We start from the raw sequence: 26887 nt of genomic DNA, 5'->3' as shown, positions 1-26887 counted from the left end.
AGTTTTCCACTTCATAGGGACAGAAATGGGGGGAAAGCAAGGCTTTTCAGGAAGCAGTGTGAGTTCTGCTTGGCTTAAGCTCTGCCTACGTCCTATCAGCAGCGTGGGTTTGTTCCTACACGCTGTATTGGTAACGCAGGGAAGTTTCTCTTCATCCAAATAAGTCTTTCTCTGCTCTCCCTTAGGCTGCATCTTAAAGAACTGGAGTAAATCTGGAGGGACACCCCTGAATAGGGATAAATTAAAACGGTATTGTCATGAATGGTGTCCCCAACATCACTTGGTCAGTGGTGAAAACAGTCTGACAACGGGACCTTGAAATATCCTACTATATTTCAGGTGATGTTGTTTTGTCACAGAAATGAGAAATGAGATGAAATACCTGGGGTGGTTTAGCCCTGGCTTGAGGCCAGATGCCCATCAAAGTCGGTCTATCACTCCCCTTTTTTGTTGGACAGGGGAGAAAAGAGATATTGAGAGGCTCAGGAGTTGAGATAAGGGCAGGGAGAGATCATCAGTGTCATGGGCAGAAGAGACTCAACACAGAATAAAGGACAAAAAACTCTCTAATTTAAGACTGCACACCCAGTGACTTGAGACTCAGGTAATGAGAAGTGCAACAAGATCTTAAAGCCCCTACCCCCACCCCTATCTTCTTAGCAGACTTCACTACAGTCAGGATTTCTCTCCCTTCTTCCCCCCATTGTGGCACAGGGAGGGGCAGGGACTGGGAAAATGGGTGTGATAGATGAGCCTTTGTTCAGTAAACCGCATGTACCTTGAAACAGGCCGTAACATTCTGATTTTGTGAGAGTGATTGTGTAACGTATATTGTAAGTTGCTAACGAAGCATAGAACTGAGTTATAGGTCACTTAGAAGTAGAAACCACAGAAATCAAGTAGCCAATGAATGAGCTTGCTGTTAAAGATGACCAAATACGGGAGAGGGGTCAACATGTGAGGAAGACAAGCGACTTCATCCCATTGACCACCAGCAGGTAGAAGACGAGCCCCTACCAACAACTGGCGCACGCGCGGGAAACTAAACGAAGTCTCAGTGGGACAATTGGGACCTGGAACTAGAAGACTATAAAAACCTTAACTCGGACGGGGACCGTGCGCGCTGTTGGTAGAGCTGAGACTCTCCAGCTGCCCAGCGCTGCTCTGCCTGCTAAATTAATAAAAATAAATTTGTAACTCAATTAACTGGTTTCCGACTGGTGAGTGGGAACCCACAATTACACAGGTCACCAGCCCAAGTTTCCCAAAAGAGACAAGGCTCAGCTGGACCAGCTCATCCTGTGGATTTCCTTGAAACAGAAGAATTTTGAACACCGTGGAATTTGGTAGCAGTTACCCCAGGCGTAACATCTTCACTGTCCTTTATAGCCCAGGCTTAGATGTTCCCTCCCAGGGAACCAGCCCAGAGCCATCCCGAAAACTGGACTGTCCCTAAAACTGCACGTCCTGGAGCTGCTTCCTCCAACCAGCCCCTGCTTTTGTGCTGAGCATGACAGAATGGGTATGGAATACCCCCTTTGGCCACTTCGGGTCACCTTTCCTGGCTGCGTCCCATCCTTTCTCATTAGTAGGGAAATGTGAACAACTGAAAAGTCCTTGATTACTTGGCAACAACTGGAAACATCAGGGTGCTCTCAGCACTGCTCTCATCCTAATTCCTAAACACAGCATTCCATCAACTATAAGAAAAGAAATTAACTCCATCCTAGCTGAAACCAGGACACTTAGGTATGCAATGGATCAAACCTGCTTCAATAAGGTTTAATTTAATGAAGAATAAATGTTTAAAGGTGACAGGAAACACAAAGATAAAGCCATCCGGGTCCCCCACCTAAACAGGCTGCAGAATGAGCCCTGAGAAGTCTGAGATGGAATACTTCAAGCATGTGGAGAGTAGCCTCATGGATTGGGTAGATGCTTGTGAGGTCAGTGGGAACTGAATATCTCAACAATGTGTCCTTGGCCAATAGGGAAATACGTGCTTGTGAGGCCATACTGACAGATCTGGAGCAGGCTGTGGACAGTGAAGGTTGTTGTGAGGTCACTGATTCCAGAACAGCGGACAGGACAAGAGAAGGCAGATGGACTGTGTTGTGATGTCAGTGGTTCCCAAGTAGCTGATAGGTCAGAAAAAGCCCAAAACTTGTGTAGAGAGTATCATTACTTCCTGAATAGTTGATAGGCAGGGAAAAGACCAAGAGGCTGTGTGGGTTCTGAGGAAGTATCTCTAGCCTGAGTCTAGGACCAGGGTTATGGACAGTACAGGTCCTTCTGAGGCTACTGGTAGCTGGATGTATGATTGGCCAGGAACTGACAGATATCTTGTGAATGTCCTTGTGATGTCAGTGGTGCCAAAATACCTGACAAGCCAGGAATGGGGACATGTCAGTGGTAGATGCTGTGGTATCACCTTGGCCTGAGTGGTGGACAGGCCAGGAGTGTGCACCTTACTTGTGCATGACATTGTGGTTTCATTGGTGCTGGATTAGCTTTGATGCTGAGAGAGGCATATGGCTTGTGTGGGTGTGGTGGTTTAGCCCTGGCTGGAGGCCAGACACCCACCAAAGTCGGTCTATCCCTCCCCTTTTTATTTGGACAGGGGAGAAAATAGATATCAAGAGGCTTAGGAGTCAAGATAAGGACAGGGAGAGATCATCCTGTAATGAACAACATGGGCAAAACAGACTCAACAGAGTGAAGGACAGAAAACTCTCTGGTTTCTTACACTGCACTGCACACCCAGTGACACCAGAGTTGGATAATGAGAAGCGTGACCAGATCTTAAAACAACGGGACCAGATCTTAGAGCACCTTCCCCCCACCCCTCCCTTCTTGCAGACTTCAGTGTAGTCAGGATTTTGCTGCCTTCTTCCCCCCCATTGTGGCATGGGAGGGGCAGGGACTGGGAGAAATTGGAGTGACAGTGCTGAAAAGCTCATTGCTATCAACAGGGGATTTAGTCTGAGATCACACCATCCTTCTATTCACTTACTGCTGCAAGGCAGGATTGAGTTCTCAAGACCCCACAGCCACCCCTCCTCCCAGCAGTGACACGCTCAAGCCAGCACAAAGCAGACCTCTCAAAAGGGACCTGACAAAAGTCTTTCTGAATGTAGAAAGACAATGTGAATTGGAAGAGGTTTTCCTCAAAGAACAGTTCCCTAATTTCTCATTGTGCCTTTTCCTCCTTGGACAGGTCTCCACACTTGATGGCAGCAGATGTCCAACAGCAGCAGCTCCATCAGCCAGTTCCTCCTCCTGGCCTTTGCAGACACACGGGAGCTGCAGCTCTTGCACTTCTGCCTCTTCCTGGGCATCTACCTGGCTGCTCTCCTGGGCAATGGCCTCATCATCATCACCATAGCCTGTGACCACCACCTCCACACCCCCATGTACTTCTTTCTCCTCAACCTCTCTATTACTGACCTTGCCTATATCTCTACCACCATTCCCAAATCCATGTCCAATTCCTTGTGGGACACCAGGGCCATTTCCTACACAGGGTGTGCGGCTCAACTCTTTTTCTTTGTATTTTTGATCTTCACAGAGTACTATATTCTCACAGTCATGGCCTATGACCGCTACGTTGCCATCTGCCACCCCCTGCACTACGGGACCCTCCTGGGCAGCAGAGCTTGTGTCCACATGGCAGCAGCTGCCTGGGCTGGTGGGTTTCTCAGTGCTGTGCTGCACACATCCTGTACATTTTCACTGCCCCTCTGCAAGGGCAATGTCATTGACCAGTTCTTCTGTGAAATCCCCCAGATCCTCAAGCTCTCCTGCTCAGATGCCTACCTCAGGGAAATTGGACTCATTGTGGTCAGTGCTTGTTTAGATTTTGGCTGTTTTGTGTTCATTGTGGTGTCCTATGTGCAGATCTTCAGGGCTGTGCTGAGGATCCCCTCAGAGCAGGGACGGCACAAAGCCTTTTCCACCTGCCTCCCTCACCTCGCCGTGGTCTCCCTGTTTCTCAGCACTGTTCTTTTTGCCTACCTGAAGCCCCCCTCCATCTCCTCCCTATTTCTGGACCTTGTAGTGTCATTTCTGTACTCGGTTTTTCCACCAGCAGTGAACCCCCTCATCTACAGCTTGAGGAACCAGGAGCTCAAGGATGCCATGTGGAAACTGAGGACTGGATGTTGCTAAGCAGTGACGAACTGCTCATCTGTTTCTGCTGTCACTGGCCATGTAACTCACGTTAGGATCAGCTGTATTTTGAAGGGTTTGTTTCCTTCTGTTTTCTCTGTGCTGTAATGACATGGTGCATGTTCATCCCATTCCTAATGTAGTACCCCCTGGTCTTTTGTGACGCAGCCACTTTGTGATATCGAGCTGTGCTCTCTTTGCATCATGTGTGCCTGGAAGGGTGCACAGTTTTTTCTTTACTTTTCTCCTGATATGTCTAAAAAAATTATTAGAACATTTTCATTGGCTGAATCACTTGTCTACTTGTCTGAAATGGCAATGCTTTCCCCCCATGACAGAACCAGAATTTCCTGGAAGTCTACCATAGAATCATAGAACCACTTATGTTGGTAGAGATCTTTAACATAGTCGAGTCCACAACTACAGCCTAACCTTGTCTAGTCCACCTCTAGACCATGTCCTCAAGCACAACATCTACACACCATTTAAATACCTCTAGGGATGGTGAGTCCACCACTTCCCTGGGCAGCCTCTTCCAATACTTGACTACCCTTTCAGTAAAGAATTTCTTCCTTATATCTAACCAAAATCTCCCCTGGTGTAATCTGACACCATTTTTTCTTATCCCATCCCTGTCTATTGAGATAAGAAACTGAACCCCAACACCCTACACCCTCCTTGCAGGTAGTTGTAGAGAGCGATAAGGTCTCTGCTCAGCCTCCTTTTCTTAACACTAAAAAGCCCCAGTTCCCTCAGCTGATCCTTACAGGTCTTGTGCTCCAATACTTCTAGAGATTTGTCGCTCTTCTCTGGACACGGCCCAGCATCTCAACGTCCTTCTTGCACTGAGGGGCCCAAAACTGGACACGGTACTCGAGGTGAAGCCTCACCAGAGCTGAGGACAACAGAACTATAACTGCCCTACTCCTGCTAGTCACACTACTCCTTATACAGGCCAGGATGCTGTTGGCCTTCTTGGCCACCTGGGCACAGTGCTGGCTGATGTTCAGCTGGCTGTCCACTAACACCCCCAGATCCTTTTCCTCCAGGCAGCTCTCCAGCCTCTCTGCCACAGGCCTGTAGCATTGCCTGGGGTTATTGTGACCAAAGTGCATTTGGCATTGTTGAACTCCTTAAAACTGTCCTCTGCCCATCAATCCAGCCAGGCCAAGTCTCTCTGCAGAGCCTCTCTGCCTTACAGCAGGGTTACCTGCCACCAGCTGGATTCAGCTCTGTTCACCACAACTCTCTGGCCTTCAGCCAGCTTCTAACCCAGCACAGAGTATAAACCAGAGAGCTGAGTGGCAGCTGAATAACCAAAGAGCAAGTGGAGTTGAAAACCAGTGAGCCAAGTGAAGTGCATACATTCAGCCAGTCTCAGGAAAAGATGTCTTTAGGCATGGCCTTTGCATCAGGAGGTGTAAAAACACCTGAATGATGAGGGAGAGGACAGAGTCAGACATGGGGTAATGCAGGTACAAGGGAAAGTGAGTATTTATTCTGCTGCTATCGGTACCAGTCCTGCAAATTCCCAAGGAGTGTCTGCAAAGGCCAGGAAGAGGAACTGTCTGATGGAGCTGCTGTTGGACATTTGCTGACTCTGGGTATAGAAAAGTGTTGCAAAAGGAAAAGACAGAAGTTTGGAGAGATTTATAACATGGAAATCTAAAATGGTGGATTTGTCTCTCAAACTCCCAGGTGTGCTGAGGAGCAGAAGCCTCTCCCATGGGCTCCCAAAGAGTCCTTCCTGGTCTTCAGTTCTGGGTATGGGAAAACGGGGCTGACACACACTTTCCATCAGATGAATTTCACTCATGGGGAAGGGGATCCTGGCACCTTCCCTCCAGCCCCAGTAATTCCCATAGGAGCTGGGACCAAGAGGTCCCAAACAGAAAGTGCCTATTTTGTGCCCACTAGAACTCAGAAAGTGGAATCCCAGCACTGGTGGGTCTGTGGCAGCCATAGGCCAGAGCTGCATCCAATTCCAGCCCCAGAGCTGAAAGGGAAGAATGAGGTGTCTCGAGTCACTTGTCATACCCCCTATACTCCACAGGGGAAAGACCCCCGTCCCCATCCCTGCCTGGGGGTCCTGCCTCCTCAAGGAAAGGTGACTCTCCTGTCCAGCTATGCTCTGATGGACAGAAGGATTTTTCCCCAACCAAGGGAGGAAATGTCACTGAGGACTTCAGTGTCATTCCAAGTTGGTTCCCTGGAGCTGCAGGGACACCTTGAAGGATCCCAGAGGTGTTGCCTTCACCTGCTGCTCTGCCATAAGCATCAAAAGGAGCCTTGCCAGCAGGTCAAAGGAGGCGATCCTCCCCATGTACTCTGCCCTGCTCAGACCCCATCTGGAGTACTGTGTCCAGTTCTGGGCTCCCTGGGATAAACAAGACAGGGATCTCCTGGAGAGAGTCCAGCAAAGGGCTGTGAGAATGATGAAAGGACTGGAGCATCTCCCCTATAAGGAAAGGCTGAAGGAGCTGGGGCTGTTCAGCCATGAGAGAAGAAGGCTAAGAGGGGATCTTATTAATGGTTATTAATATCTCAAGTGTGGGACACAGGGGGAAAGGACCAGCCTCTTTTCCATGGTCTGTGGAGACAGGAGAAGGGGAAAAAGCTTCAAGCTGGAGCACAAGAAGTTCTGCAACAATATGCAGAAGAACTTTTACCCAGTGAGGGTGAGGGAGCCCTGGGACAGGCTGCCCAGGGGGGTGTGGAGTCTCCTTCCCTGGAGAGATTCCAGCCCCATCTGGACATCGACCTGTGCGATATGTGCTAAAGAACCTGCTTTGGGAGGGGGGTTGGACCCGATGATCTCTGGAGGTCCCTTCCAACACCTACGATTCTGTGATTCTGTGAAAACCAGCATTGATGGGCAACTGCCCCAATTCCTGAGCTCTGGTTGGATCTTTGAAATGTCCCGTGTGCTGGAGAGCTGCTGCAGGGAGTGACAGCGACTGCAGAGCAACGCTGAGACCAGCCGGACAGACGAGGTGACAGTGGCTGCAGAGCAGCCCAGGGGAGCTGGTTCTCTTGGCTGTCAAAGCTGACACCCTGAGATGATGAAATCCCAACAAGGGGGCACAGGCACATGTCCATCGTATTCACCTCTCCTCCCAAATCATGTTACTCATCACCCCTGACAGGGAACACCTAAGACTGGGGTAGAAAGGACAGTGAGGAAGATACTCCTGGGGTAGCTGCTCCCCAATTCCATGGCTGGCAAAATTCTGATGTTTCCAGGAAATCCACAAGATGGCCTCGTCCTCCTGAGCCTTGTCTCTTGGGGAACTTTGGGCTGGGGACCAGCACTGAAAGTGGCTCTGTGATGACAGAAACCTCAAGGCTTGCCCCAGGGGAAGGCTTTGTATTGATAAAGTAGAGTTTTCCACTTCATAGGGACAGAAATGGGGGGAAAGCAAGGCTTTTCAGGAAGCAGTGTGAGTTCTGCTTGGCTTAAGCTCTGCCTACGTCCTATCAGCAGCGTGGGTTTGTTCCTACACGCTGTATTGGTAACGCAGGGAAGTTTCTCTTCATCCAAATAAGTCTTTCTCTGCTCTCCCTTAGGCTGCATCTTAAAGAACTGGAGTAAATCTGGAGGGACACCCCTGAATAGGGATAAATTAAAACGGTATTGTCATGAATGGTGTCCCCAACATCACTTGGTCAGTGGTGAAAACAGTCTGACAACGGGACCTTGAAATATCCTACTATATTTCAGGTGATGTTGTTTTGTCACAGAAATGAGAAATGAGATGAAATACCTGGGGTGGTTTAGCCCTGGCTTGAGGCCAGATGCCCATCAAAGTCGGTCTATCACTCCCCTTTTTTGTTGGACAGGGGAGAAAAGAGATATTGAGAGGCTCAGGAGTTGAGATAAGGGCAGGGAGAGATCATCAGTGTCATGGGCAGAAGAGACTCAACACAGAATAAAGGACAAAAAACTCTCTAATTTAAGACTGCACACCCAGTGACTTGAGACTCAGGTAATGAGAAGTGCAACAAGATCTTAAAGCCCCTACCCCCACCCCTATCTTCTTAGCAGACTTCACTACAGTCAGGATTTCTCTCCCTTCTTCCCCCCATTGTGGCACAGGGAGGGGCAGGGACTGGGAAAATGGGTGTGATAGATGAGCCTTTGTTCAGTAAACCGCATGTACCTTGAAACAGGCCGTAACATTCTGATTTTGTGAGAGTGATTGTGTAACGTATATTGTAAGTTGCTAACGAAGCATAGAACTGAGTTATAGGTCACTTAGAAGTAGAAACCACAGAAATCAAGTAGCCAATGAATGAGCTTGCTGTTAAAGATGACCAAATACGGGAGAGGGGTCAACATGTGAGGAAGACAAGCGACTTCATCCCATTGACCACCAGCAGGTAGAAGACGAGCCCCTACCAACAACTGGCGCACGCGCGGGAAACTAAACGAAGTCTCAGTGGGACAATTGGGACCTGGAACTAGAAGACTATAAAAACCTTAACTCGGACGGGGACCGTGCGCGCTGTTGGTAGAGCTGAGACTCTCCAGCTGCCCAGCGCTGCTCTGCCTGCTAAATTAATAAAAATAAATTTGTAACTCAATTAACTGGTTTCCGACTGGTGAGTGGGAACCCACAATTACACAGGTCACCAGCCCAAGTTTCCCAAAAGAGACAAGGCTCAGCTGGACCAGCTCATCCTGTGGATTTCCTTGAAACAGAAGAATTTTGAACACCGTGGAATTTGGTAGCAGTTACCCCAGGCGTAACATCTTCACTGTCCTTTATAGCCCAGGCTTAGATGTTCCCTCCCAGGGAACCAGCCCAGAGCCATCCCGAAAACTGGACTGTCCCTAAAACTGCACGTCCTGGAGCTGCTTCCTCCAACCAGCCCCTGCTTTTGTGCTGAGCATGACAGAATGGGTATGGAATACCCCCTTTGGCCACTTCGGGTCACCTTTCCTGGCTGCGTCCCATCCTTTCTCATTAGTAGGGAAATGTGAACAACTGAAAAGTCCTTGATTACTTGGCAACAACTGGAAACATCAGGGTGCTCTCAGCACTGCTCTCATCCTAATTCCTAAACACAGCATTCCATCAACTATAAGAAAAGAAATTAACTCCATCCTAGCTGAAACCAGGACACTTAGGTATGCAATGGATCAAACCTGCTTCAATAAGGTTTAATTTAATGAAGAATAAATGTTTAAAGGTGACAGGAAACACAAAGATAAAGCCATCCGGGTCCCCCACCTAAACAGGCTGCAGAATGAGCCCTGAGAAGTCTGAGATGGAATACTTCAAGCATGTGGAGAGTAGCCTCATGGATTGGGTAGATGCTTGTGAGGTCAGTGGGAACTGAATATCTCAACAATGTGTCCTTGGCCAATAGGGAAATACGTGCTTGTGAGGCCATACTGACAGATCTGGAGCAGGCTGTGGACAGTGAAGGTTGTTGTGAGGTCACTGATTCCAGAACAGCGGACAGGACAAGAGAAGGCAGATGGACTGTGTTGTGATGTCAGTGGTTCCCAAGTAGCTGATAGGTCAGAAAAAGCCCAAAACTTGTGTAGAGAGTATCATTACTTCCTGAATAGTTGATAGGCAGGGAAAAGACCAAGAGGCTGTGTGGGTTCTGAGGAAGTATCTCTAGCCTGAGTCTAGGACCAGGGTTATGGACAGTACAGGTCCTTCTGAGGCTACTGGTAGCTGGATGTATGATTGGCCAGGAACTGACAGATATCTTGTGAATGTCCTTGTGATGTCAGTGGTGCCAAAATACCTGACAAGCCAGGAATGGGGACATGTCAGTGGTAGATGCTGTGGTATCACCTTGGCCTGAGTGGTGGACAGGCCAGGAGTGTGCACCTTACTTGTGCATGACATTGTGGTTTCATTGGTGCTGGATTAGCTTTGATGCTGAGAGAGGCATATGGCTTGTGTGGGTGTGGTGGTTTAGCCCTGGCTGGAGGCCAGACACCCACCAAAGTCGGTCTATCCCTCCCCTTTTTATTTGGACAGGGGAGAAAATAGATATCAAGAGGCTTAGGAGTCAAGATAAGGACAGGGAGAGATCATCCTGTAATGAACAACATGGGCAAAACAGACTCAACAGAGTGAAGGACAGAAAACTCTCTGGTTTCTTACACTGCACTGCACACCCAGTGACACCAGAGTTGGATAATGAGAAGCGTGACCAGATCTTAAAACAACGGGACCAGATCTTAGAGCACCTTCCCCCCACCCCTCCCTTCTTGCAGACTTCAGTGTAGTCAGGATTTTGCTGCCTTCTTCCCCCCCATTGTGGCATGGGAGGGGCAGGGACTGGGAGATGGGGGCTTCGGTCAGTCCCTTGCAAGTTGGTTTCCTTCTTGGCCAGGGGGGGTCATTCATTCCTCACACCCTCCCCCTGCTGCACTGTGGGGTCCCACCCAGGGCAGACAGTCCTCCACGACCTTCTCCAAGGTGAGTCCTTTCCCAGAGGACTTCAGCTCTTCCCCAGCTGCCCCACCGTGGGTCACTGCTATGGGTGCAGTCACCAGTCACAGTGTCTCTCAGTCCCAGTCCTCCACGGGGTCACCAGCCTCCCCCCAGCAAAACTGCTCTGGCACAAATCTCTCCCTTGCTCATCTCTGTGTCTCTGTCTCTCTCCATGAGCCACCAGTGCTGGCAGGGGCTGGCTCCAACGTGGGTCACAGCATCTCCTGTGTGTCTCCACCTGCTCCATCCAGCGTGGGGCCTCTCCACAGGCTGCAGGTGGGGTCTGGGCTTTTTCCATGGGCTGCGGTGGGACACCCACTCCACCATGGGTTTCTCCCCAGGCTGCAGGGGCATCTTTCACTCTGGCACATTGGGCATCCTCCCTCCTCTTCCCAGTCTTGGTGTCTGCACAGCTTGTTACATCTTCTCACTCCCTTCTCTGGTGGAAAAAGGCAGCTTCTTGTGTTCATGTTTTCCTAAATGTGATTCCCAGAGGCGCTGTGACCATCACTGATGGGCTCGGCCTTGGTCAGCAGTTACTCTGCCCTTGAATCAACCAATGTTTGCTCTGCAGGGCCTGCAGAGAACTTCTAGCTGCTTCTTGCAGGAGCCATCTCTGCAGCCCCCATCCCCTCCCAGCACCCAGCTACGCCAGACTGCAACAATAACTGACCTTTCTATGTATCTGAATAAAACTGTTCTGGGAGAGAATCTCCTCTGAAAGCTGACCCCCTTCACATGCTGCTTGGCCGTAGCAGGCAGCTGAGGAGAGAGATTTCATGGTTATTAAACTGTGTCATGTTTAACTGCTGTTTGTTGTCAGAGAAATCTGTCTGTGCCTGTCAGCACAGATGATGCCAGGAAAAGTGTTGGGAGTCCCAGGAGGCCAGTGAGGGAACTGCTGGGCTTGGGGAAGAGCAAGGATATCCAAACAGGGTTGGATCTCAAAAGACTGCTTTTCCTGCCTGTCCAAATCTCCTTAGCAGACCCATATCCATCACAGAATGCTGCTGTCACTTCTTCTATCAACGGAGCCATGACAGAAAATACCTGTGACTGGAAAAAGGTCCTCCATGGGAAATTCCTTTGAAACCTGTATCACTAAGGACCCAACTAAAATCCAAGTAGTTGTAGGAGTTTTGAGCTCTTTAATGAAACTTAGTTGAAGAGCCATGCTTGTAAGGGCTTTCTGGATGTTAATGATCCCCATGGTGTCTTTTCTGCTGAATCCCCAGACCTCAGATACCAAGATGAGAGTGAAGAAACCTCTCAAGAAGTTCAAGTCAGGAATAATGCCCAAAGTACCTTGAAGCACTAACAGGCCCCACTGGGAGCCATTCCTGACAAAGCCTCCCCATGGGCTCGTTAGAGCAGACAACTGGAGGCCATGAGGACAAACACAGGCACAGTGCAGGCAGCTCTGATGGCTGAGGACACCCTGGCTTGGTCTGATGAAGCAGCAATGCCAATGCTGACCCCCAGCCCCTGGGCAGGGATATCCTGAGAATGTCAGAGATGAGATCATGGAACAATCCCCATGAAGCCTGAGACACCAGCAGGGAGCCTACAAGAACTGGTCTTCTCTTGATGACCTGGGCCAGGCTTCAGGGATGAAGGGAGCTCATGGCATCCCAGCAGAGCTGCAGAGAGACAGCTGTGCCCAGGAGCACCTCCTCTGCCAAGCACACAGGGCTGGGGACACTGCCTGTAGGCAACAAGGGGAGACCTGTGATGCTGAGAGAGCTGACAGACGCTGAGAGGTCACTGGAGGAGAAATCTGCACAGTCTCTGCCTGGTATGTCTGTGGGTGCAGGGCAATGCAGGTTCTGTTCCTGGAGGGATCTCCTAAAGCTGGAACATGGGGCAGTGTGTGGGGTCTGTCAGGAGGACAGGTTCTCTATAGGACCAGAAGGTGCTGCCTGGAAGGGATGCCCTTGTGCCCCATCAGAGGGACAGGGCAGAACAGCTGTCTTCTCCTGGGCATGTTTGATGGGTGCTCAGGGCTGTCCTTGAGAGCAGGGTCCATGCACCCTGGGGGTGTGTGCTGGGGCAAGGACTCTGCTGCTGCCAGGGTCAGCACTCAGCCTGCCTGCTGGGCTTCCATCAGCACCGCTGCAGAAAGAAGCTGTGGGTGGCAAGTGTGACCCATGGAAGGACAGTGTAGGGTCCTTCTGCTGTCTAAGTGTGCTGTGTAGGATAGGTTTGCTACCAGCTGCAGTTGATCCCAGGGAACTTCCCAGAGACTTTTTAAGAACACCAGGGATACATTTTCCACTCCAGGTGCAAACTCATTGGTCATTAGGACTTGTCAGAGCATCTCCTGAGCCCTGGACACACACAGGTTCCCCTGGGCAGTGTCCTGATGCCAGGAGGAGTCTGCAGAGCAGAGCTGAGTACAGGGCAGGTTGGATGAGGTGTGTGAGTACAGAGCTGGAGGGGAAATAGGCAAAAAGAAGCAGGTAGAGTGACAGCTTCAGGCAGCAGAGTGTCCAGCACAGGGCACCTGAGAGCAGGCCTGATGGACAGAGCAGGTCTCCACACTCTGCACTCAGGGAAAGGTTTTACTGGCACTGCAGCAGCAATGTCAGGCAGTTCTGACAGAAAAACTCTCCTCAGGTACAGGCAGGAAGAAAAACAAAGCTCCAAATATCTCTTCTGCCCTTGGGTGAAATTGGAGTGACAGTGCTGAAAAGCTCATTGCTATCAACAGGGGATTTAGTCTGAGATCACACCATCCTTCTATTCACTTACTGCTGCAAGGCAGGATTGAGTTCTCAAGACCCCACAGCCACCCCTCCTCCCAGCAGTGACACGCTCAAGCCAGCACAAAGCAGACCTCTCAAAAGGGACCTGACAAAAGTCTTCCTGAATGTAGAAAGACAATGTGAATTGGAAGAGGTTTTCCTCAAAGAACAGTTCCCTAATTTCTCATTGTGCCTTTTCCTCCTTGGACAGGTCTCCACACTTGATGGCAGCAGATGTCCAACAGCAGCAGCTCCATCAGCCAGTTCCTCCTCCTGGCCTTTGCAGACACACGGGAGCTGCAGCTCTTGCACTTCTGCCTCTTCCTGGGCATCTACCTGGCTGCTCTCCTGGGCAATGGCCTCATCATCATCACCATAGCCTGTGACCACCACCTCCACACCCCCATGTACTTCTTTCTCCTCAACCTCTCTATTACTGACCTTGCCTATATCTCTACCACCATTCCCAAATCCATGTCCAATTCCTTGTGGGACACCAGGGCCATTTCCTACACAGGGTGTGCGGCTCAACTCTTTTTCTTTGTATTTTTGATCTTCACAGAGTACTATATTCTCACAGTCATGGCCTATGACCGCTACGTTGCCATCTGCCACCCCCTGCACTACGGGACCCTCCTGGGCAGCAGAGCTTGTGTCCACATGGCAGCAGCTGCCTGGGCTGGTGGGTTTCTCAGTGCTGTGCTGCACACATCCTGTACATTTTCACTGCCCCTCTGCAAGGGCAATGTCATTGACCAGTTCTTCTGTGAAATCCCCCAGATCCTCAAGCTCTCCTGCTCAGATGCCTACCTCAGGGAAATTGGACTCATTGTGGTCAGTGCTTGTTTAGATTTTGGCTGTTTTGTGTTCATTGTGGTGTCCTATGTGCAGATCTTCAGGGCTGTGCTGAGGATCCCCTCAGAGCAGGGACGGCACAAAGCCTTTTCCACCTGCCTCCCTCACCTCGCCGTGGTCTCCCTGTTTCTCAGCACTGTTCTTTTTGCCTACCTGAAGCCCCCCTCCATCTCCTCCCTATTTCTGGACCTTGTAGTGTCATTTCTGTACTCGGTTTTTCCACCATCAGTGAACCCCCTCATCTACAGCTTGAGGAACCAGGAGCTCAAGGATGCCATGTGGAAACTGAGGACTGGATGTTGCTAAGCAGTGACGAACTGCTCATCTGTTTCTGCTGTCACTGGCCATGTAACTCACGTTAGGATCAGCTGCATTTTGAAGGGTTTGTTTCCTTCTGTTTTCTCTGTGCTGTAATGACATGGTGCATGTTCATCCCATTCCTAATGTAGTACCCCCTGGTCTTTTGTGACGCAGCCACTTTGTGATATCGAGCTGTGCTCTCTTTGCATCATGTGTGCCTGGAAGGGTGCACAGTTTTTTCTTTACTTTTCTCCTGATATGTCTAAAAAAATTATTAGAACATTTTCATTGGCTGAATCACTTGTCTACTTGTCTGAAATGGCAATGCTTTCCCCCCATGACAGAACCAGAATTTCCTGGAAGTCTACCATAGAATCATAGAACCACTTATGTTGGTAGAGATCTTTAACATAGTCGAGTCCACAACTACAGCCTAACCTTGTCTAGTCCACCTCTAGACCATGTCCTCAAGCACAACATCTACACACCATTTAAATACCTCTAGGGATGGTGAGTCCACCACTTCCCTGGGCAGCCTCTTCCAATACTTGACTACCCTTTCAGTAAAGAATTTCTTCCTTATATCTAACCAAAATCTCCCCTGGTGTAATCTGACACCATTTTTTCTTATCCCATCCCTGTCTATTGAGATAAGAAACTGAACCCCAACACCCTACACCCTCCTTGCAGGTAGTTGTAGAGAGCGATAAGGTCTCTGCTCAGCCTCCTTTTCTTAACACTAAAAAGCCCCAGTTCCCTCAGCTGATCCTTACAGGTCTTGTGCTCCAATACTTCTAGAGATTTGTCGCTCTTCTCTGGACACGGCCCAGCATCTCAACGTCCTTCTTGCACTGAGGGGCCCAAAACTGGACACGGTACTCGAGGTGAAGCCTCACCAGAGCTGAGGACAACAGAACTATAACTGCCCTACTCCTGCTAGTCACACTACTCCTTATACAGGCCAGGATGCTGTTGGCCTTCTTGGCCACCTGGGCACAGTGCTGGCTGATGTTCAGCTGGCTGTCCACTAACACCCCCAGATCCTTTTCCTCCAGGCAGCTCTCCAGCCTCTCTGCCACAGGCCTGTAGCATTGCCTGGGGTTATTGTGACCAAAGTGCATTTGGCATTGTTGAACTCCTTAAAACTGTCCTCTGCCCATCAATCCAGCCAGGCCAAGTCTCTCTGCAGAGCCTCTCTGCCTTACAGCAGGGTTACCTGCCACCAGCTGGATTCAGCTCTGTTCACCACAACTCTCTGGCCTTCAGCCAGCTTCTAACCCAGCACAGAGTATACCAATCTAATCCATGAGTGGCTCGTTTCTCCTGCAGGATGCTGTGGGACACAGTGTTGAAGGCTTCACTGAAGTCCAGGTAGATCACATCCACAGCCTTCCCCTCCTCCACTAAGCAGGTCACCTTGTCATAGTAGGAGATCAGTTTCCTTGAGCACAATCTGCCTTTCTTAAACCCATGCTGACTGGGCCTGATGGCCGGAGTCTCCTGCATGTGTTACATGATGGTACACAAGATGATTTGTTCAATCCCCTTCCCCAGCACTGAGGTCAGGCTAAAAGGCTTGTAGTTCCCTGGATCCTCCCTCTGGCACATCTTGCAGATGGGTGTCACATGTGCCAGCTTCCAGTCAGCCAGAACCACCCCTGTCAGCCAGGACAGCTGGTAAATTAGGGAAAGTGGCTTGGGGAGCACTTCTGCCAGCTCCCTCATTGCCCTCGGGGTGTAACCCATCCAGAGCCATTGACTTGTGTGGATCTGAGCTGCTGAGCAGGTGTCCTGCTTTTGTTAGTGGTCACAATCGTGAAGAACCATCTACACAGAGCAGAGAAGCAGGCATTTCTTTTTATTCCAGCGCTGGGGAACACAGGGGATGGCTCCACCAAAGACCTGTTCACCCAAAGGTACAAAGCACAACACATTTATTCAATTCTTAGCAAAAATCATTGCCCATCATGCTCACTTCTTAGCTTGACCTTTCCAATGATTGGCTTTTGATTGCTTCACTTTATCTGTATTCTTATTCTATAAAAATCATTGGTTAGCTGTGCTGATTGTTTTAAATACATAGAGGGGAGGGTAATGATTAACATATTCATGTTATTTCCTGGAAATCATTATCATACATAATGTCCTCCCCACATGCATAGTTATGTTGAGCGGGGTCCTCTGGTGGCCGTCGATCGTCTTCCTCACTGTGTCCGCAAGTGAACCCCATCCTTGTGCTTGCTCATTTCATCTCCAGCTGATCTTTCGTAGCCATAGCCAGTTTCTTCTGGCATCTATTGTTTTAGCTCAAGGTCCATAACCAGTACCCACTGTTTTAATGCAGAGTCCATGGCGATTTTCCATAGTGCTAAGGGCACACAACATCTTGTTCCTAAAAGTCTGAACATGCTGTATATTCTCATAACTATTATTTTTTCTTAGAATCAAAATCATATCTTAGACTAAATCAAAATCAATTGTTTAATTTATAACATTTCCCCCCTTTCAAAGTATTGATGATCATTCTCAATACTTTCACACCTTATTTTTCACACAGTCGAATTATCGAAAGCCAAATTGTCATATGCTGGTGGATTCTCTATTTGTTCATCATTTGTCTCCATAGTACTTTTTAATTCTTTTGAATCCATTCTGGTTTTTGACCTAATTCACTTTTCAAACAATAATACGCCAAACCAAGCACAACGAATGTCACAGTTAAAATGAATAAAGTTTCAGTTAATGACTTTACCCCAGAACTCAGATTCAGCCCCAAGCCTTTAAAAATTTTATCTATCCAACTTTCTGACACATCTTTTATTTTATGTGTTTCTCCTTCAATTTTACCTAACAATTCCCGGTCATGTTCTACATCTTCAGCTACATTTGGGATGTTTATACAACAATGATCTATTTTGTCTCTCAAAAATCCACATACTCCATGTTACTTCAACAACAGCATATCTAGTGCCAGTCTACTCTGTATGGCCCTTCCTGATGTGGCTTGTAACTGTACATTTATTTGTCTGAATCCTTACATGTTACATTGGCCAGATGTTTGACTTGTCCAGTCAATCGGTATAACCATGCCCTATTTCTGTATGATGCCATGGGATTTAGAAGAGATTCTAGTGCCCAACCAACTTTTACTCCAGCTTCTGGCTCATTCCAATCATCTTCATCTAACATTGATCTTTTCACTTGTAGCGAATGTAATTTTTCTTGACCTCCTTTAGAGGGAGATTTTTTCCAAATCGGGCATAATGTGGGTTGTCCCAAAGTAATTTGTTTGAGTTTTCCATCTATTGGTAGATGAGATGTCCAAGTACCATCACTTGTTGCTCAAATTAAATATGCAGGACTGGGAATCAAGCTCCAGCAGCTAACTTTCCAATAGGTTGTTACATTTAAAGTGTTTTTCAGTCCTCGACATAAACAGCCACATTTTAAAGCTGCTGCCAATGGGGGGGTTCAGGTTGGATTGCTTGAATTACTGCACTACAATTATATCTCTACTTGCATTGCCACCAAGGGACTATTTTCTCCTTTGCTCATGTACTGGCACTTTTATCTGTTACTGTGGGATCTACTGTAAATTCCAACCCATCCCATCTAAAACACGATGGGATCTTTGCCATATATTGAAACCTTAGAAGTATGCTCATGGACCAAATGTTGGTGCATTCTCCTTCGTTTTTGGAAGTTTGTTCAGTCTGCCCACATTCCCATTCCACAGTTATTTGGGATACGTTTTGTTTTACAGGCTCATCATATCTGCACCACCCAACATTTTTAACTCTGCCTATGTGGGGGAATTGATAATTCAACAGTTTTTCGTAGTCGGCTCTGCTCCCTGGGGATTTCCATTGCTTTCTAATATACTCTCTTCTTTCTTGCCACCCTGGTATTGGCTCGTGTTCTCAATGGGCAGTTTCATTTCTTCTTTCTACAGTAGTGTCATGGTTTCACCCCGGCTGAGAGCCGAGAACCACGCAGCTGCCTGCTCCTTAAAGGAAAAAAAGCAGGGAAAAGGGAAGGGGGGGGGGGGGGGGGAGGGAAGGTAAGGGAAGGGAAAAAGGAAAAGGAAGGGGCAAATAACCCCAAAACCAAGAAATTAAGAGGCCCGTGGATTGGGATAAGGACAGTTTACTAAGATAACAGAAAGATACAATTTAACAATGCTGACAGGACTTTAGAGCAAAAATCTATGAAGCTGTTGATACACAATGCAGTTTCTCACCGAACCCACAGCTCAGGCCGTGCAACCCAGAGCCATCCTGGAACCCGACCGTCCCCCAAGAACCGCGCGTCCTGGAGCCGCCTTAGGCCTTCCTCCCGTCAGCCCCCCGATATCCTGGGCAGGACGTAACTGGCGTGGAATACTCTCTTTGGGCAGTTGGGTCACCTGTCCTGGCTTCGCCCCTCCTTTCTCATGAAGAGCTGAGAAAGTCCTTGACTGTCTGACAGCAACTAGAAACATCAGGGCGTTATCAGCACTACTCCCATTTTTACTCTCAAACACAGCATTCCATCCGCTGCTACAAATGAAATTAACTCCATCCTGGCCAAAACCAGGACATTATCCACCCCTTATTCCATACCATTTACGTCATGACCAGATCCAACCATTTATTTTGGGTACAACCTTGTTTCAGGCACAAATATATATATGTACCCATGTATACGCACACATGCATACAGGTATTATTCCCTTAGTCCATGGACCATTCCTCTGAGTTTATGAGTGAATGAACATTTAGTCCATGATGATTTTCAGGCTTCATTCGTCATAACAGTCTCTCATGGTGTCAGTATGCACCGTTGGATCATTGCGTGCTGCATCTCGGGCTCTCGACCGATACACCTGACATGGTCCATGTTCACAGTCTGTGAATCAAAGATGTTCATTTTCAAAGGGAAGGAGGAAAAAGTTCTTGGAACACCAGGTCTTGGTCCCGTCATCGCGGCACTCTTCCTGCATTGACTTGTATGACTCCGGCTGTAACTCCATTGGTACAACATGCAACAACATACAGCAATAGTAGCAATAATGAATGTACAGTAATGGGTTATTTAGTAATTACTATAATACAATTTCTACCTTTTTAATTATATTGGCTATTCTCACCTAAAATCAAATCCCTTTGAGGTACACATCGAACTTCTCCATCCTTCTGCATTACCCACCAAGTACAACCAGGTCCTTGAGCAAAAGCAATCCCAGACATGGGTTTACCTTTGCCTGAAGCAGGGATAACCCAAACCGTCTTCCCTAATATACTCTTCATATGCACCACTGGAACTCTGTCTCCTTCTACAGTGCGTGGAAATTTTGACTGGGCAGGATCGGCTCGATTGGTGGATCCCCTAGAGTTAACTAACCACGTGGCTTTGGCTAAATGTGTATCCCAATGTTTGAATGTTCCACCACCCATCGCTTTCAGGGTAGTCTTTAAGAGCCCATTATATTGTTCAATTTTCCCAGAGGCTGGTGCATGATAAGGAATGTGGTACACCCACTCAATGCCATGCTCTTTGGCCCAGGTGTCTATGAGAGTGTTTCGGAAATGAGTCCCGTTGTCTGACTCGATTCTTTCTGGGGTGCCGTGTCACCATAGGACTTGCCTTTCCAGGCCCAGGATTGTATTCCGGGCAGTGGCATGGGGTACAGGATATGTTTCTAGCCAGCCAGTGGTTGCCTCCACCATCGTAAGCACATAACGTTTGCCATGGCGGGTGTGTGGGAGGGTGATGTAATCAATCTGCCAGGCCTCCCCATATTTATATTTCATCCACCGTCCTCCATACCAAAGGGGCTTCAACCGCTTCGCTTGCTTGATTGCGGCACACGTCTCACACTCATGGTTAACTTGTGCAATAGCATCCATGGTTAAGTCCACCCCTCGATCTCGAGCCCATCTATATGTTGCATCTCTCCCTTGATGACCTGAGGAATCATGAGCCCATCGAGCTAGGAATAATTCACCTTTACGTTGCCAGTCTAGATCTACCTGAGCCACTTCAATCCTAGCAGCCTTATCTACCTGATGGTTGTTTTGATGTTCCTCCATGGCCCGACTCTTAGGCACATGGGCATCAACATGACGTACCTTTACAACGAGCTTCTCTAACCGGGCAGCAATATCTTGCCATAATTCAGCAGCCCATATGGGTTTGCCTCTACGCTGCCTGTTGTTCTTTTTCCACTGCTGCAACCAACCCCACAGGGCATTGGCTACCATCCATGAATCAGTATAAAGGTAGAGCATTGGCCACTTTTCTCTCTCAGCAATGTCCAAGGCTAACTGGATGGCTTTCACCTCAGCGAACTGGCTTGATTCACCTTTTCCTTCAGTGGCTTCTGCTACTCGTCTTGTAGGACTCCATACAGCAGCTTTCCATCTTCGATGCTTTCTCATAATGCGACAGGGCCCATCAGTGAACAGGGCATATGGCTTCTTATTCTCTGGCAGTTTGTTCTAAGGTGGGGCTTCTTCAGTACGTGTTACCTCCTCATTCTCCAGTGACATCCCAAAATATTTGCCTTCTGGACAGTCTGTGATCACTTCCATGATTCTTGGGTGATTGGGGTTTCCTATGCAAGCCCGCTGTGTAATCAGTGCAACCCACTTGGCTCCACAAAGCATCAGTGGCATGGTGTGTAAAAGGGACCTTCCCTTTCAACATCCAGCCCAGCACCAGCAGTCGGGGTGCCAGGAGAAGCTGAGCTTCAGTTCCAATCACTTCTGAAGCGGCTTACACCCCTTCATATGCTGCCAGTATTTCCTTTTCTGTTGGAGTGTAAGTGGCCTCAGATCCTTTGTAGCTCTGACTCCAAAACCCCAGTGGTCAACCTCGAGTCTGCCCTGGTGCTTTCTGCATCACCCCAGTCCATTACTGACAGTGAATTGGTGTGCCCTGATGGTGCATTTTGTACAACCTTATGCCCTATGGCTGGTGTACATTGGACTTCATCAGGATCAGCGGGTAACTGTGAGCTCTCCAGATGATAATAAATCAGCTCCTGTACAGTTAGTTCTCTCAGGTGCTGGACAGCTGCCTTTGTGGTGTTACACTTGGGTGTCTGACATAATATATTCCTTTATGGGATCCCTTTTCTTCACACTTGACAGTAGTCGCCTCCAGAGGCTGAGGATTTCCGGCTTTTTCCCAATTGCCTTGTCAATGCCTCCTTCCCAAGCTAGGGATCCCAAGTGCTTGGCCTCCCTGCCATCTAATTCCAGACTACTGGCCCCGTGATCCCAGCATCGGAGCAGCCAAGTGATGATGTGCTCACTTGGGTGGCGGCTGAAATCTTTCCGAACCTCAGGCAGCTCACTCAGGGTCAGGGATCGTGTGACAACCTCTGGTTCTGCCTCATCCTGACATGCTCGAGATGGCCCCAGTTCATCATCATCAATCATCATCATCATCATCATCATCATCATCATCATCATCATCATCATCATCTGTCACTACGCGAACTGATTTCTTTGTGTGTTTCCTCTTTTGTATGGGAGCAACAGACACTGGTGTGGGTTAGTTTTTTGAATCATCAGCAATGTCTGTTGTGGGAGTTGCAGCAGCTACAGTATCTGCCAGTCTGTTTTCCTTCCCTTCCCCCTGACAGTGCTGCCTGCTGTCAAGCAGTGTTCAGTGGCCAGGGCCCAGCACGGGGCAGTAAGTGAGCGTCTTTGGAAAAACTACAGCAATTTTTTTCAGATATGCAGTCATTTTATCAGGGTCCTGTAGCTTTTCAGGAGTGAAGTTCCAAACCATTGGGTGTGAGAAAGTGCCTAGGTACTTGCCCATACTCAGCCACATGCCCTGCCATTCCTGAAGATCCAGCCTCAGGGAAAATTCCTGAGTGGTAATCTTAAACCTTTGCTTAATGCATAACAAAACTTGGACCATCTGCAACAAACCTAGTGATAGCACAATGCTACTTTGAGTATCCCAGAGATATTGAAAAATTTCAAAAACTGTTATAAGAGCTGTTGTATTCAGCCCAAAGGAAAAGAAAGCAGTGTAGTTATTCCCCTTTGTGCCCCCTGCATACTGGCTGCTGTTAGTAATCCCTCCCTGTCCGAGGAATGGACAGGACAGCAAAACCCCATACAAATACCAGCTTAAGCTCATGGTCATTGATGTTACCATATCATAGACTGATATCATAAACTGCACTAAAGTGAAGTACAAGAGCCCCAGCCCCGAGATGGCTAAGAACCCTGCCAGGAGTGCATGCAGCAAACAGTGGTTTGAGTACCACAACCATGACCACAGTCATGTGAATAAATACCACAGCATAATGACCAGAGACTGCTTAAATAACAGTGCTTATCACAGCTTTATCATAAATGTATTTGGGTCAGATCTACCGTTATCCCAGCTCTTTGTGCCCCACGTTGGGCACCCAACAGGACTGTTGTGGTTTTGCCCCAGCTGAGAGCTGAGCACCACAAAATCACTTGTTCTTTTAAAGGAAGAGGGGGAAGGGGGTGAAGGGAAGGGAAAGGGAAAAAATCCCCAAAACCAAGAAACCAAAACCCCACAGGTTGGGATAAGGAGAGTTAACTAGAATAGCAGAAAGATAAAGTATAACAATGCTAACAGGACTTCAGAGCACAAAATATATGAACCTGGTGATACACAATGCCGTTTCTCACCAAACCACACAACTCAGGCTGTGCAGCCCAGAGCTGTCCCAGAACCAGACCGTCCCCCAAAACCGTGCGTCCTGGAGCCGCCCACTCCTCCTCCCCCCAGTCCCTCTTTATACTGAGCATGACGTAATTGGCATGGAATACTCTCTTTGGCCAGTTTGGGTTACCTGTCCTGGCTGTGTCCCCTGCCTTCTTATTAGTAGGGAAATATGAACAACTGGAAAAGTCCTTGATTGCTTGGCAACAACTAGAAACATCAGGGTGCTCTCAGCACTGCTTTCACCCTAACTCCCAAACATGGCATTCCATCTGCTGCTAGAAAAGAAGTTAACTCCATCCTAGATGAAACCAGGACAGTCTGTTGGGGAGGGATGTGCTTGGCCAACTAGGAGCAAGGCTGGTTACTAAGCAAAAGGATTTTTGATGGCAGCCATTGAAAATGGGCAACCCCCTTTAAAACTAACCTGGAAAACAGAAACCGTCATTTGGGTCGATCAATGGCCGCTTACTCAAGAAAAGCTTGCCCACCCACAGGATTTAATACAGGAGCAACTGACTAAGTGACATATCCAGCCTTCCAGAAGTCCGTGGAACTTGCCTATTTTTGCCATTCCCAAAAAGGACGGTAGATGGCGCGTGTTGAAAAGTCAATGAAGTAATAGAAGATAGGGGAGCTTTGCAACCCGGTCTGCCATCTTCAAACATGATACCTAAAAATTGGGACGTTTTAATAATTGATTTAAAAGATTGTTTTTTCACTATTCCTTTACACCCTGATGATTATGAAAAAATTGTTTTTTCAGTCCCTACTATAAAAAAAAAAACCGAACCCATGGAAAGGTATCATTGGGTAGTGCTCCCCCAAGGCATGAAAAAGTCACCAGCTATGTGCCAGACTTATGTAGCTTGAGCACTTGCTCCAGTAAGAAAAGTGCATCTTGATCTAATCTTTTATCATGACATGGATGATATACTGATTGTGGGAAAAAAACTTGAACTTTGAAAGTTTGATTCATGAGTTAACAGTGCATTTGAAAAGCAAGGGGTTACAGATTGCTCCAGAGAAAATTCAAAAGAAGTCAGTGTGTAAATATCTGGGGTGGCAGCTTGATAAAAGTACTGTAACACCCCAAAAGATTGAGATCTGAGCTGATATCAGCACGTTCAATGATGTTCAAAAGCTGCTCGAAGGTATTAACTGGGTTAGACTATTGTGTGGCATTACAAATAGGGAATTGAAATCTTTAGTGGCATTGCTAAAGGGAGGAGATGGTGTAGGAGCACCCAGAATCCTGTCAGAAGAAGTTAAAAAAGGCCCTGGAAATTATTAGTAACAAAATCAAAACTACATATACCCATTGATGGAATTCTGACTGGGACAGAGGAGTCACAGTCATTAATCAAACAGAGCATGCGCTTGCTATTATAATGCAGTGGACTAATGACAAAGACCCCTTAAGGTTGTTAGAATGGGCGTTCTTGCCAATGCAGCCAAAACCAGAACCTGCATTTCAGAGTATTTAACTTGGGCCTTGGGGAACAGCACTGCCCTGCAAATAGCTTTATTAGACTATGCAGGGAAAGTGAAAGTGCATTACCCACCACATAGAATCTTTACAGTAGTACATAACTGCCAAATAGAAGAAAAGCCCTTGTTGTCTGGGCGTCCTGTTCGGGGTATTACAGTATTTACTGATGGGGGAGGTAGAACTCAGAAGGCTGCAATGACATGGCAAGAGAATGGGAAATGGTGGATTTTATATTAAAAGGAGCCCAAGCCTCAGCTCAGCAGTTGGAGTTGCAGGCAGTTGTAAAAGTGTTTGACAAGTGGAAAGCCGAACCGGTTCATCTAGTCTGTGATTTACTGTGGGAATAGTGACCCGAATGGAACGGGCACTATTGAAAGGGGTTTCAGACCAGAGATTGTACAGGTTGGTGAAGGAATTCTGGCTCCTCCCGTCTAACCAACAGCATCAGTACTTTATTACCCACATTCACAGCCACACTGCACTAACTCAGGGTCTGGCAGAAGGCAATCAGAGAGCAGACAGGCTGGGAGCACCAGCGTGGGCTGCTCCCTCAGCAGAGCGCTGTGCACAGGCTCGGAGATCACATGAATCCTTTCATCAATCTGCCAAGGTGCTTCAACCACACCACCACCTGTTGGTTGCTGAGGCTAAAGGGCTTGTACAGTCGTGCCTGGCCTGTCAGCAGTTCACCAGTGGCCTTGCCCCTGGCATCAGTCCTTGTGGCACAGGCCCATTAGAAGTCTGGTAAATGGACGTTACACACCTCCCAGAATATGGTGGGCAAAAGTATGTCCATGTTTGTCTAGATCCCTTTTCTCTGGCAGTGTGGGGCTACTGCACAAAGGGGGATCTAGTAAACATGTCCAATGCCATGTGCGCTCTGCCATAGCAGCACTTGGGGTACCCCGTGAAATCAAAGCCAACAACTGCCCAGGATATAGAGCACAGGCAACACAAACCTTCTTCCAGTTATGGGATATTACCCATGTCACAGGGACACCACATTCACCCACAGGCCAGGCCATGGTGAAATGTATGAATCAAACTCTCAAGTGTTTGCTTCACAAACAAAAGGGGGGAGAGAAGGACATGTCTCCAGCTGATTCGTTAAACAAAGCTCGGCATGTTTTGGACGATTTAAGTCTGCCAGAGGACAGTTTGGTATCTCCACTTGCAGTAGGTTTAAAAGGAGGTTTGGAAGGGATCAAAGAAAGTCAGTGTCAGGTGTGAGGAAGACATAAAGCTACAGGTACTAACTTGGGGAAGGAGATCTGCCTGTGTCATTACAGATACAGGAATCAAGTGGGTACCAGCCAAGTGGATAAAGCCGAGGATCCAGAAGAAAGCAAGCCTGCCTGAACTAGGAGATCCTGATCCCAGTAACTGAAGTCAAGTGTTCCAAGTGCAGCCACAGTGAAAGGGCCTGATTGATCTTTGTCTCTTTGGCTATGGCTGATGTCCCTGACACAAAAGTCTCAGGGGAGGCACATTGTCCTCACGGCCATGGAGCATCCCTGCCTCATTGCACTGACCCCAGGGGAGGCCACAGGTGTCCTACCCTGACCTTCCCTAGGTGTCACAGACCCAAAGAAGATGACACAGATGAGGGCCAGGGGCTGGGGGTCAGCGCTTGGCATTTCTACATCATCAGACTAAGCCAGGGTGTCCTCAGCATCAGAGCTGCCCGTGCTTTGTCTGTGTTTGTCCTCATGGCCTCCAGTTCTCTGCTCTAATGAGCCCATGGTGAGGCTTTGTCAGGAATGGCTCCCAGTAGGGCTCATAAATGCACCAAGGTGCTTTGGCATTAGTGCTGACTTAAATTCTTGAGAGGTTTCTTCATTCTACTCTTGGTGTCTGAGGTCTTGGACTCAGTAGAAAGCACACCATGGGGCTCACTAACAGCAGAATGCCCTTACAAGCATGGGTCTTCAAGTCATTTTCATGAAAAAACCCAAGACATCTACAACTACTTGGATTTATTTAGGTACTTAGCGATGAAGATTTCAAAGGAATTTCACAATACCCAGCCATGGGTATTTCCTGTCATGGCTCAGTTGATAGAAGAAGTAACACCAGCATTCTGCGACGGATATTGGTATCCTAAAGAGATCTGGACACGAAACAGACAGACTAGAAGTAATGTAGGCACAGTGAAAGTAAGTATTTAT

General features: G+C 48.0%; 2 protein-coding genes across 2 annotated transcripts; both read left to right on the top strand.

Annotated features, from left to right (window-relative positions):
* Nucleotides 1-3240: 3240 nt before the first annotated feature.
* On the top strand, nucleotides 3241-4167 carry LOC311202172 (olfactory receptor 14A16-like; the record flags this gene model as incomplete). Its single annotated transcript, XM_084276712.1, has 1 exon — nucleotides 3241-4167. One exon carries the CDS (start codon nucleotides 3241-3243, stop codon nucleotides 4165-4167), a length of 927 nt encoding a protein of 308 aa, XP_084132838.1.
* A 9439-nt stretch (nucleotides 4168-13606) lies between these two features.
* LOC311202171 (olfactory receptor 14A16-like) lies at nucleotides 13607-14533 on the top strand (the record flags this gene model as incomplete). Its single annotated transcript, XM_084276711.1, has 1 exon — nucleotides 13607-14533. The coding sequence occupies one exon, from the start codon at nucleotides 13607-13609 to the stop codon at nucleotides 14531-14533; it is 927 nt and encodes a 308-aa protein (XP_084132837.1).
* Between the last annotated feature and the right edge of the window lie 12354 nt (nucleotides 14534-26887).

The sequence above is a fragment of the Gallinula chloropus genome, assembly GCF_964237585.1.
Source record: "Gallinula chloropus genome assembly, chromosome: 29".
In the NCBI taxonomy this organism is placed as follows: Eukaryota; Metazoa; Chordata; class Aves; order Gruiformes; family Rallidae; genus Gallinula; species Gallinula chloropus.
This window is presented reverse-complemented; position numbering and strand designations above follow the sequence as displayed.